The following is a 13,615-nucleotide window of genomic DNA, read 5'->3' on the forward strand; positions in this document are numbered from 1 at the left end:
CAGGCCCCACACATGCGGACTCTCTCATCTTAAAGGTAGTGACCATCAACATTAGCTGAGTATTCAGACATGAGAACCTGCAGATGCAGCAATCTGGGGTAAAAATATAAACTGCTGCAAGGGTCAGGGCCCATCTTGTCCTAAAGGTGCTGACTTCTACTAGGATACAGTTGCTAATGTACTGACCCCGACGGTACAGTCCGTGACATACAGACTATCCCGGGGATACAGTCCCTGACGTACAGACTATCCTGGCGATACAGTCCCAACGTACAGACTATCCCGGGGGTACAGTCCCTGACGTACAGACTATCCCGGGGATACAGTCCCTGACGTACAGACTATCCCGGGGGTACAGTCCCTGACAGAGCGACTACCCCGGGGATACAGTCCGTGACATACAGACTATCCCGGGGATACAGTCCGTGACGTACAGACTATCCCGGGGATACAGTCCCAACGTACAGACTATCCCGGGGGTACAGTCCCTGACGTACAGACTATCCCAGGGATACAGTCTCTGACGTAGAGACTATCCTGGGGGTACAGTCCCTGACAGAGCGACTACCCCGGGGATACAGTCCGTGACGTACAGACTATCCCGGGGATACAGTCCCAACGTACAGACTATCCCGGGGATACAGTCCGTGACGTACAGACTATCCCGGGGATACAGTCCCAACGTACAGACTATCCCGGGGATACAGTCCCTGATGTTCAGACTATCCCGGGGGTACAGTCCGTGACGTACAGACTATCCCGGGGGTACAGTCCTGACAGAGCGACTACCCAGGGGATACAGTCCCTGATGTACCGACTATCCCGGGGTTACAGTCCTTGACATCGTGAGTCCCCTGGGGGTGGGGGGGATGTACAGTCCTGAAGTACTGACTCTGTTGGGGGTGCAGACCCTGATGTACTGACTCCCCCGAGGGGTACAGTCCCTGATGTACTGACTCTTCCAGGGGTTACAGTCCATGACGAACCGATTCTCCCCGGGGTACTCTCCCGGACGTACTGACCTTCCCTGGGGTACAGTCCCTGACGTACAAACTCACCCGAGGGGTGCAGTCCCTGAATGTACCGACTGCCCTGGGGGTACAGTCCTGGACGTACTGACCTTCCCTGGGGGTACAGTCCCTGAACGTACCAACTGCCCCGGGGGTACAGTCCCTGGCGTGCTGATTACCCCGGGGTTACAGTCCCTGACGTACTGACTCTTCCCGGGGGTTACAGTCCCTGACGGACTGACTCTCCCCAGGGATAGTGTCCCTGATGTGCTAACCCCGGGAGTACAGTTGCTGACGTAACGACTCTCCCCATGGATACAGTCCTGGACGTACTGACTCTTCCAGGGGGTACAGTCTCTGATGTACCAACACCCCCGGGGGTACAGTCCTGACATACCGATTACCCCTGGGGTACAGTCCCTGATGAACCAACTCTCCCCGGGGGTTACAGTCACGGAAATACTGACCCTCCCTGGGGGTACAGTCCCTGACGTACCGACTGCCCCTGGGGTACAGTCCCTGACAGACCAACTCCCTGGGATTACAGTCACGGACATACTGACCCTCCCTGGGGGTACAGTCCCTGATGTACCAACTCCCTTGGGGGTACAGTCCCTGACATACCAACTCCCCGGGGTTACAGTCCTGGACGTACTGACTCTCCCAGGGGGTACAGTCTCTGATGTACTAACACCCCCGGGGGTACTGTCCTGACATACCGATTACCCCTGGGGTACAATCCCTGATGAACCAACTCTCCCTGGGGGTTACAGTCACGGACATACTGACCCTCCCTGGGAGTACAGTCCCTGACGTACCAACTCCCCTGGGGGTACAGTCACTAACGTTCCGACTGCCCCCGGGGTACAGTCCCTGATTTACCGACTCCCCTGGGGGTACAGTTCCAGACGTACAAACTCACCTGAGGGATACAGTTCCAGACGTACCAATTAACCCGGGGGTACAGTCCCAGAGGTGCAAACTCTCCCCGTAGCTACAGTCCCTGACGTACCGACTCTCCAGGGGTACAGTCCCTGTCGTACTGACTCTCCCGGGGGTACAGTCCCTGATGTACTGACTCTCCCGGGGGTACAGTCCCTGTTGTACTGACCCCCCCCCCGGGGTACAGTTCCTGTCATACTGACCCCCCCAGGGTACAGTCCCTGACCTACTGACTCTCCCGAGGGTACAGTCCCTGTCGTACTGACTCTTCCGGGGTTACAGTCCCTGTCGTACTGACCCCCCCCCCCCCCCGGGTACAGTCCCTGAAGTACTGACTCTCCCCGGGGTACAGTCCCTGACGAACTGACTCCTCTGAGGGGTACAGTCCCAGATGTTCAAACTTTCCCCGTAGCTACAGTCCCTGACGTACCGACTGCCCCAGGGGTACAGTCCCCAACGTACCGACTGCCCCAGGGGTACAGTCCCTGATGTACCGACTGCCCCAGGGGTACAGTCCCTGATGTACCAACTCTCCCCTGGGGTACGGTCCCTAATGTACCGACTCTCCACCCGGGGGTACAGTCCCTGATCGACCGACTCACCCGGGGGTTACAGTTCATGACGCACCGACTCTCCCTGGGCACAGTCTCTGTCGTACTGATTATCCCAGGGGTACAGTCCCTGACATACCGACTCACCCGGGGGTACAGTCCCTGACAAGACCACAGCTCATTGAGTCTGCTCAGCCATTCCATCATGGCTGATCAGGAACTATCAACTTCCGACTTAAACATGGAAACATAGAAAACCTACATCACAATACAGGCCCTCCGGCCCACAATGCTATGCCGAGCATGTACTTAATTTAGAAATTACCTGGGGTTACCACAGCCCTCTATTTTTCTAAGCTCCATATACCTATCCGGGAGTTTCTTAAAAGACCTTATCATATCTCCTCCACCACCATCGCTGGCAACCTTTCCATGCACTCACCACTCTGCGTAAAAAAACTTAGCACTGATGTGGACTTCCAGTCTCTTTAAAACTGTGCCCTCTCATGTTAGCCATTTCAGCCCTGTGACAAAGCCTCTGACTATTACATGATCAATGCATCTCATCAACTTATACACCTAAATCAGGTCTCCTCTCATCCTCCGCCTCTCCAAGGAGAAAAGACCAAGTTCACTCAACCTATTCTCATAAGGCATGCTCCCCAATCCAGGCAACATTCTTGTAAATCTCTGTATCCTTTCCATAGTTGCCACATCCTTCTTGCAGTGAGGTGACCAGAACTAAGCACAATACTGCAAGTGGGGTCTGACCAGAGTCCTATATACAGTAGCTGTAACATTACTTCTCAGCTTTTAAACTCGATCCCATGGTTGATGAAGGCCAATGTTCCATATGCTTTCTTTACCACAGAGTCAACCTGCGCAGCAGCTTTGCATGTCCTATGGAATCAGACCTTAAGATCCCTCTGATCCTCCACACTGCCAAGAGTCTTACCATTTGTACTATATTCTGCCATCATATTTGACCGACCAAAATGAACCACCTCACACTTATCTGAGTTGAACTCCATCTGCCACTTCTCAGCCCAGTTTTGCATCCTATCAATTTTGTGCTGTAACCTCTGACAGCCCTCCACACTATCCACAACACACCCAACCTTTGTGTCATCAGCAAATTTACTCACCCATCCCTCCACTTCCTCATCCAGGTCATTTATAAAAATCACTAAGAGAAGGGGTTCCAGAACAGATCCCTGAGGCACATCACTGATCACCTACCTCCATGCAGAATATGATCCGTCTACAACCACTCTTTGCCTTCTGTGGGCAAGCCAATTCTGGATCCACAAAACAAAGTCCCCTTGGATTCTATGCCTCCTTACTGTCTCAATAAGCCTTGCATGGGGTATCTTATCAAATGCCTTGCTGAAATCCATATGCACTACATCTACTGCTCTACCTTCATTAATGTGTTTAGTCACATCCTCAAAAAATTCAGTGAGGCTCGTAAGGCATGACCTGCCTTTCACAAAACCATGCTGACTATTCCTAATCATATTATGCCTCTCCAAATGTTCATAAATCCTCCCTCTCAAAATCTTTTCCATCAAATTACCAATCGAAGTAAGACTCACTGGTCTATAATTTCCTGGGTTATCTCTACTCCCTTTCTTGAATAAGGGAACAACATCTGCAACCCTCCAACCCTCCGGAACCTCTCCTGTCCTCATTGATGATGTAAAGATCATCGTCAGAGGTTCAGCAATCTCCTCCCTCACCTCCCAGTGTAGCCTGGGATACATCTCGTCCAGTCCCAGAGACTTATCCAACTTGATACTTTCCAAAAGCTCCAGCACATCCTTTTTCTTAATGTTTATATGCTCAAGCTTTTCAATCCGCTGTAAGTCATCCCTACAATCACCAAGATCTTTTTCTGCAGTGAATACTGAAGCAAAGTATTCATTAAGTACCTCTGCTATCTCCTTCAGTTCCATGCACACTTTTCCACTGTCACACTTGATTGATCCTTTTCTCTCATGCCTTATCTTGCTCTTCACATACTTGTAGAATGCTTTGGGGTTTTCTTTAATCCTGCTCGCCAAGGCCTTTTCATGGCCACTTCTGGCTCTCCTAATTTCATTCTTAAGCTCCTTCCTGCTAGCCTTATAATCTTCTCGATCTCTTATTACCTAGTTTTTGAACCTCTTGTAAGCTTTTCTTCTTGACTAGATTTTCAACAGCCTTTGTACACCACTGTTCCTGTACCCTACCATCCTTTCCCTGTCTCATTAGAATGCCAGAATGCCATGAAAATATCCCCTGAACATTTGCCACATTTCTGCCATACATTTCCCCGAGAACATATGTTCCCAATTTATGCTTCCAAGTTCCTGCCTGATTGCTTCACATTTCCTGTTACGCCAATTAAATGCTTTCCCAACTTGTCTGTTTCTCTCCCTCTCCAATGCTATGGTAAACGAGATAGAATTGTGATCCATAACACCAAAATGCTCTGCTACTGAGAGACCTGACACCTGACCAGGTTCATTTCCCAGTACCAGATCAAGTACAGACTCTCCTCTTGTAGGCTTATCTACATGTTGTGTCAAGAAACCTTCCTGAACACACCTAACAAACTCCACCCCATCTAAACCCCTTGCTGTCAGAAGATGCCAATCAATATTTGGGAAATTAAAATCTCCCACCACAACAACCCTGTCATTATTACACCTTTCCAGAATCAAGCTCCCTGTCTGCTCCTCGATGCCCCTGTTACTATTGGGTGGTCTATACAAAGCACCCAGTAAGGTTATTGACCCTTCCTGTTTCTAACTTGCGCCCACAGAGACTCAGTTGACAATCCCCCCATGATTTCCTCCTTTTCTGCAGCCGTGACACTATCTCTGATCAGCAGTGCCACGCCCCACCTCTTTTAATAGAACATAGAATAGTACAGCGCAGTACAGGCCCTTCGGCCCACAATGTTGTGCCAACCCTCAAACCCTGCCTCCCATATAAGCCCCCACCTTAAATTCCTCCATATACCTGTCTAGTAGTCTCTTAAACTTCACTAGTGTATCTGCCTCCACCACTAACTCAGGCAGTGCATTCCACACACCAACCACTCTCTGAGTAAAAAACCTTCCTCTAATATCCCGCTTGAACTTCCCACCCCTTACCTTACCCCTTACCTTAAAGCCATGTCCTCTTGTATTGAGCAGTGGTGCCCTGGGGAAGAGGCGCTGGCTATCCACTCTATCTATTCCTCTTATTATCTTGTACACCTCTATCATGTCTCCTCTCATCCTCCTCTCCAAAGAGTAAAGCCCTAGCTCCCTTAATCTCTGATCATAATGCATACTTTCTAAACCAGGCAGCATCCTGGTAAATCTCCTCTGTACCCTTTCCAATGCTTCCACATCCTTCCCATAGTGAGGTGACCAGAACTGGACACAGTACTCCAAGTGTGGCCTAACCAGAGTTTTACAGAGCTGCATCATTACATTGCGACTCTTAAACTCTATCCCTCGACTTATGAAAGCTAACACCCCATAAGATTTCTTTACTACCCTATCCACCTGTGAGGCAACTTTCAGGGATCTGTGGACATGTACCTCGAGATCCCTCTGCTCCTCCACACTACCAAGTATCCTGCCATTTACTTTGTACTCTGCCTTGGAGTTCGTCCTTCCAAAGTGTACCACCTCACACTTCTCTGGGTTGAACTCCATCTGCCACTTCTCAGCCCACTACTGCATCCTATCAATGTCTCTCTGCAATCTTTGACAATCTTCTACACTATCTACAACACCACCAACCTTTGTGTCATCTGCAAACTTGCCAACCCTCCCTTCTACCCCACATCCATGTTGTTAATAAAAATCATGAAAAGTAGAGGTCCCAGAACAGATCCTTGTGGGACACCACTAGTCACAATCCTCCAATCTGAATGTACTCCCTCCACCACCACCCGCTGCCTTCTGCAGGCAAGCCAATTCTGAATCCACCTGGCCAAACTTCCCTGGATCCCATGCCTTCTAACTTTCTGAATAAGCCTACCGTGTGGAACCTTGTCAAATGCCTTACTAAAATCCATATTGATCACATCCACTGCACTACCCTCATCTATATGCCAAGTCACCTCATCAAAGAACTCTATCAGGCTTATTAGATATGATCTGCCCTTCACAAAGCCATGCTGACTGTCCCTGATCAGACCATGATTCTCTAACTGCCTATAGATCCTATCTCTAAGAATCTTTTCCAACAGCTTTCCCACCACAGACACAAGGCTCACTGGTCTATAATTACCCAGACTATCCCTACTACCTTTTTTGAACAAGGGGACAACATTCGCCTCCCTCCAATCCTCTGGTACCATTCCCGTGGACAACAAGGACATAAAGATCCTAGCCACAGTCTCAGCAATCTCTTCTCTCGCCTCGTGGAGCAGCCTGGGGAATATTCCGTCAGGCCCCGGGGACTTATCTGTCCTAATGTATTTTAACAACTCCAAAACCTCCTCTCCCTTAATATCAACATGCTCCAGAACATCAACCTCACTCATATTGTCCTCACCATCATCAAGTTCCCTCTCATTGGTGAATACCAAAGAGAAGTATTCATTGAGGACCTCGCTCACTTCCACAGCCTCCAGGCATATCTTCCCACCTTTATCTCTAATCGGTCTTACCTTCACTCCTGTCATCCTTTTTTTCTTCACATAATTGAAGAATGCCTTGGAGTTTTCCTTTACCCTACTCGCCAAGACCTTCTCATGCCCCCTTCCTGCTCTTCTCAGCCCCTTCTTAAGCTCCTTTCTTGCTTCCCTATATTCCTCAATAGACCCATCTGATCCTTGCTTCCTAAACCTCATGTATGCTGCCTTCTTCCACCTGACTAAATTTTCCACCTCACTTGTCACCCATGGTTCCTTCACCCTACCATTCTTTATCTTCCTCACCGGGACAAATTTATCCCTAATATCCCGCAAGAGATCTCTAAACATCGACCACATGTCCATAGAACATTTCCCTGCAGAAACATCATCCCATTTCACACCCGCAAGTTCTAGCCTTATAGCCTCATAATTTGCCTTTCCCCAATTAAAAATTTTCCTGTCCTCTCTGATTCTATCCTTTTCCATGATTATGCTAAAGGCCAGGGAGCGGTGGTCACTGTCCCCCAGATGCTCACCCACTGAGAGATCTGTGACCTGACCCGGTTCATTACCTAGTACTAGATCTAGTATGGCATTCCCCCGGTCGGCCTGTCCACATACTGTGACAGGAATCCGTCCTGGACATACTTAACAAATTCTGCCCCATTTAAACCCTTGGAACTAATCAGGTGCCAATCAATATTAGGGAAGTTAAAGTCACCCATGATAACAACCCTGTTATTTTTGCACCTTTCCAAAATCTGCCTCCCAATCTGCTCCTCTGTATCTCTGCTGCTACCAGGGGGCCTACAGAATACCCCCAATAGAATAACTGCTCCCTTCCTGTTCCTGACTTCTACCCATATTGACTCAAGAGGATCCTGCTACTTTACCAATCCTTTCTGTAGCTGTAATAGTATCCCTGACCAGTAATGCCACCCCTCCTCCCTTTTTTCTGCCCTCTCTATCCCTTTTAAAACACTGAAATCCAGGAATATTGAGAATCCATTCCTGCCCTGGTGCCAGCCAAGTCTCTGTAATGGCCACTACATCATAATTCCATGTATGTATCCAAGCTCTCAGTTCATCACCTTTGTTCCTGATGCTTCTTGCATTGAGGTACACAATCCCTCCCTCCCTGTCCTTTCTGAAGCATCTGAAGCCTGGCATTCTAAGTAACCATTCCTTCCCCTGAGCCATCCAAGTCTCTATAATGGCCACAGCATCATAGCTCCAAGTCCTGATCCACGCTCTAAACTCATCTGCTTTGTTCATGATGCAACTTGGGTTAAAATAGACACATCTCAAACTATTGGTCTGAGCATATCCCTTCTCTGTCACATGCATATCCTCCCTATCACATTGCCTCCAAGCTTTCTCTATTTGTGAGCCAATCCCCGCTTCCTCCGTCGCTTCATTTCGGTTCCCACCTCCCAGTAATTCCAGTTTAAACTCTCCCCAATAGCCTTAGTAACCTCTCTGCCAGGATATTGGTTCCCCTCGGATTCAAGTGCAGCCCATCCTTTTCGTACAGGTCAAGCCTGTCCCAATGATCCAGAAATCTGAATCCCTGTCCCTGTTCCAATCCCTCAGCCACGCATTTATCTTCCACCTCACTCTATTCCTAAACTCACTGTCACGTGGCACAGGCATATACCACGGACTTGACCTCCAATGCAATCTGTGGCAGAGCATTTGATGGATTCACCACTCTCCGACTAAAAAAAACTCCTCCTTACCCCTGTTCTAAAAGGTCACTCCTCAATTTTGAGGCTGTGCCCTCTAGTTCTGAATAGCCCCACCATTGGAATCAGCCTCTCCATATCCACCTTTCCTTTCAACGTTAAGTAGGTTCCAGTGAGTTCCCTCCTACATTCTTCTAAATTCCAGTGAGTGCAGGCCCAAAGCTGCCAAACACTCCTCATATATTAACCTCTTCGTTCACGGAATCATCCTCATGAACCTCCTCTAGGCAACACATCCTTTCTGAGATATGGGACCCAAAACTCCAAATGCACCCTGACTAGTGTGTTATAAATGCTCACCATTATCTCCTTGCTTTTATATTGTATTCCCCTTGAAATAAATGCCAACATTGCACTTGACTTGTTTACCACAGAGTTAACCTGTAAACTAACCTTCTGGGAGTCTTGCACGAGGACTCCTAACTCCCTCTATACCTCTGATGTTTGAACCCTTCCCCGTTTAGATAATAGTCCACACTATTGTTCCTTTTACCAAAATGCATTATCATACCTTTCCAAACATTGTATTTCATCTGCCACTTCTTTGCCCATTCTTCCAATTTGTCTAAGTCCTTCTGCAATCACCTTGCTTCCTTAGCACTACCTATGCCTGCACCTATCTTTGTGTCATCCGCAAACTTTGCCACAAGCCATCAATTTTATTATGCAAATCATTGGCAAACAATGTGAAAAGTAGCGGTCCCAATACCGCTAATGGCAAACAAATATTAAGGTCCCCTTTTTTCACACTCGTTGCCTCCTGCCTGTCAGCCATCCTTGACATACCGGGGTGCAGTCCCCAATGTACCAGGCTGCAGTCCCCGATGTACCGTGTCTCCCCAGTGTACAGTCCCTGATTTACCGTCTCTCCCCAGGGCGCAGTCCCTGATTTACCGTCTCTCCACGGGGTGCAGTCTCCGATTTACCGTCTCTCCCCGGGGTACAGTCGCTGATTTACCATGTCTCCCCGGGGTACAGTCCCCGATTTACCGTCTTTCCCCAGGGTACAGTCCCTGATGAAACTGTCTGTCCTTGGGGTACAGTCCCTGATTTACTGTCTCTCCCCGAGTTACAGTCCCTGATTTACCATGTCTCCCCGTGGTACAGTCCCCAATGTACCGTCTCTCCCCGGGGTACAGTCCCCGAAGATGCTGGGATTCCAGTAATGATGTTCTTCAAATATCTGAATGCTGGACATTTGTGTTTTCTCAATGAATCTTTATCCTTTTTTTGTTAGGATCCTTAAGGCAATCGCACAGAGTCATCCACAGAAAAGTGAGGTCTTTAAATCTGACCTCGATAAGAGTTTACCAAAAGTATCGGAGGTGCAGCTCGCTCTGGTCAGGCTAAAGCAGCTGTGTATTCATGGTGAAGTCAATTCAGAGCTTTTCCTTGCATTCCCCTCTCTGCTTCATGTTAACCAACTCTGTCTAAGTTCTTTGGTTGTATTTTTGAAACATGAGTGATTGGTATGTTTGTGTGTCTTGTTGCACTGCATGTCATAAGTCTGCCCTTGTATTCTGGATGTGGTTGTTTGTCCTGTAATTGCTGAAGTCCTTTGGGAATATACTGTGCAGTTCCTACCTGACCAGCCTGTTTATGGAATTCCTGCAGTTGTACCAAGTGTCGGAGGGATGAACAATTAGCTTCTTTGCTCTCTGCTGTCCACTTTTGTTTTACTTATGGTTGCAAGATGATCATTTAAGACCATAAGAAAATAAGATATAGGAGCAGAATTAGGCCTTTTGGCTCATCGAGTCTGTTCCACGATTTCATCATGGCTGATCCATTTCCCTCTCAGCCCCAGTCTCCTGCCTTCTCCCCATAAGCATTCATGCTCATATTAATCAAGAACCTATCAACCTTGGCCTTCAATATACCCAATGACTTGGCCTCCACAGCCGCCTTTGGCAACCAATTCCACAAATTCACCACTCTGGCTAAAGAAATTTCTCCTCATCTCTGTTCTAAATAGATGTCTCTCTATTCTGAGACTGTGCCCTCAGGTCTTGGACTCCCCCACCATAGGAAACATCCTCTCCACATCCACTCTATTGAGGCCTTACAACATTAGATAGGTTTCAATGAGATCCCCCCTCATCCTTCTGAATCCCAGTGAGTACAGGCCCAGAGATATCAATCAGTTCTCATATGGTAGCCTTTTCATTCCCAGAATGATTCTCATGAACCTTCTATGAACCCTCTCGAATGACAGCATACTCTTTTTTCAGATAATGGGCTCAAAACTATTCAAAGCACTCCAGGTGAGGCCTTGCCAGGGCTTTATAAAGCCTCAACATTACACCCTTGCTTTTATATTCTAGTCCTCTCAAATGAATACTAACATTGCATTTGCCTTCCTCACCACCACCTCAACCTGCAAATTAACCTTCAGGGAATCCTTCATGAGGACACACAAGCCGCTTTGCACCTCAGATTTTTGAATTTTCTCCCCATAATTTATGCTTTTAATTCTTCTACCAGTGCAGTACCATCAATTCCCAACATTGTATTCCATCTGCCAATTCTTTGCCCATTCTCCTAATCCGTCTCAGTCCTTCTGTAGCCTCTCTGCTTCCTCAACACTACCTGCCCCTCCACCTATCTTCATCCACAAACTTGGCCACAAAGCCATCAATTCCATCATCCAAATCACACAGAGCACAATAAGAAGCCGTCCTGTCACCAGCAACCAACCAGAAAGACTCCCTTTATTCCTACTCTTTGCCTCCTACCAGTCAGCAATGCTCAATCCATGCTAGAATCTTTCCTGTAATACCATGGGCTCATAGCTTGTTAAGCAGCCTTGTGTATGGCACCTTGTCAAAGGCCTACTGAAAATCCAAGTATGCAACATCAACCAATTCTCCCTTGTCTATCCTGTTTGCTGTTTCTTCAAAGAATTCCAACAGATTCGTTAGGCAAGATTTTCCCTTGAGGAAACCATGCTGACTACGGCCTATTTTATCATGTGCCTCCAAGTAGCCTAAAACCACGTCCTTAACAATCAATTTCAACATCTTCCCAATCACCTAGGTCAGACTAACTGGCCCATAGTTTCCTTTCTTCTGCCTCTCTCACTTATTGAGGTGTGGAGTAACATTTGCAATTTTCCAGTCTTCCAGAACCATTCCAAAATCTAGTGATTCTTGAAAGATCATTACTAATGCCTCCATAATCACTTCAGTCATCTCTTTCAGAACCATGGGATGTACACCATCTGGTCTAGGTGATTTATCTACCTTCAGACCTTTCAGTTTCCCAAGAATCTTCTGCCTAGTGATGGCAACTTCACACACTTGTGACCGCTGACATGCTGGAGCTTCCACCATACTGCTAAGTGACTCAACAGTGAATACTAATGCAAAGTACTTATTCAGTTTGTCTGCCACTTCCTTTTCTCCCCATTACCACCTCTCCAGCAGTCCAACATTTATTATCGCCTCTCTTTTACTCTTCATATATCTGAAGAAGCTTTTTGGTATCCTCTTTAGTATTATTAGTTAGCTTACTTTAATATTCCATTTTTCCCTCTTTATGATTTTTTTATGTTGCCCTCTATTGGTTTTTAAAAACTTCCCAATCCTCTAACTTCCCACTAATTTTTGCTCGATTATATACCCTCTCTTTGGCTTTTATGACTTCCTTTTATCAGCAACGGGTGCATCAACCTGCCTTTAGAATACTAGTACTTCTTTGTGATGTATCTATGCTGCACCTTCCAGATTGCTCACAGAAATTCCAGCCATTGCTGCTCTGTACTCATCCTTGCGAGTGCTCTCTTCCAATTAATTTTGGCCAGCTCCTCTCTCGTGCCTCTGTAATTTCCTTTACTCCACTGTAGTATTGATACATTTGACTTTAGCATCTCCATCTCAAATTGCAGGATGAATTCTATCAAATTATGATCACTGTCTCCTAAGGGTTCCTTTACCTTAAACTCTGTAATCAATTCTGATTCATTGCACAACATTCAGTCCAGAATAGTTGATCCCCTAGTGAACTCAACCACAAGCTGTTCTAAAAAACCGTATTGTAGGCATTCTACAAATTCAACACCAACCTGATTATCCCAATCTACCTACATATTGAAATCCCACATGAATAGCATATCATTGCCCTTTTGACAAGCCTTCTCTATCTCCCGTTTTAATTTGTAGCCCAAATTCTGACTACTGTTTGGAGGACAGTAAATAACTCCTATTAGGATCTTCTTACCCTTCTTAGCTCTACCCACAAGTATTCTACATTTTCTGATTGTATGTCACCTCTTTCTTTATTGTTCTACTTGCTGTGGTGGTGGTGAGATGTCTCCTTGAATCACTGCAGTCCTTGTGATTAAGAACCTTTGTTGGCTGGTTTCTGTGCTCTGTTTGCAACTCTCTGCAGTTTCTTATGGTCACATGTAGAGCAAGCCATTGTGCATCCAGGTAGAATGCTTTCTATGATACATTGATAAAAATAAATAAGAACCAGTGGGACTTGCCAAATTTCTTTAGCCTTCTGAAGATGTAGAGGCATCAGTGAACTGTTGTTGCTGCAACATCAGTGTAATAGGACCAGGATAGGCATTGGTGATGTTCACATCGAAGAACTTGAAGCTCTCACCATTGATTAAGACAGCAGCATGTGCATTAGCCGACTTTCTGAAGTCACTGACCAGATCTTTAGTTGACATTGAGGGATAGATTTTTGTTATGTCATCATGTTCTTAATCTCTTTCCTGTAATTTTACTCATTGTTATT

The 13,615-nt window shown here is 46.8% G+C and overlaps 1 protein-coding gene across 1 annotated transcript in view; it reads left to right on the forward strand.

Moving 5' to 3' along the window:
* Positions 1–13,615, forward strand: part of mtmr10 (myotubularin related protein 10) — a 109,826-nt gene that overhangs the window by 68,532 nt on the left and 27,679 nt on the right. The window contains exon 10 of the mRNA XM_072282962.1: positions 10,107–10,237. Within this exon, the coding sequence (XP_072139063.1) occupies positions 10,107–10,237 (131 nt within the window). The remainder of the gene's footprint in view (positions 1–10,106; positions 10,238–13,615) is intronic.

The sequence above is a fragment of the Mobula birostris genome, chromosome 18 (genome assembly GCF_030028105.1).
Source record: "Mobula birostris isolate sMobBir1 chromosome 18, sMobBir1.hap1, whole genome shotgun sequence".
Lineage (NCBI taxonomy): Eukaryota > Metazoa > Chordata > Chondrichthyes > Myliobatiformes > Myliobatidae > Mobula > Mobula birostris.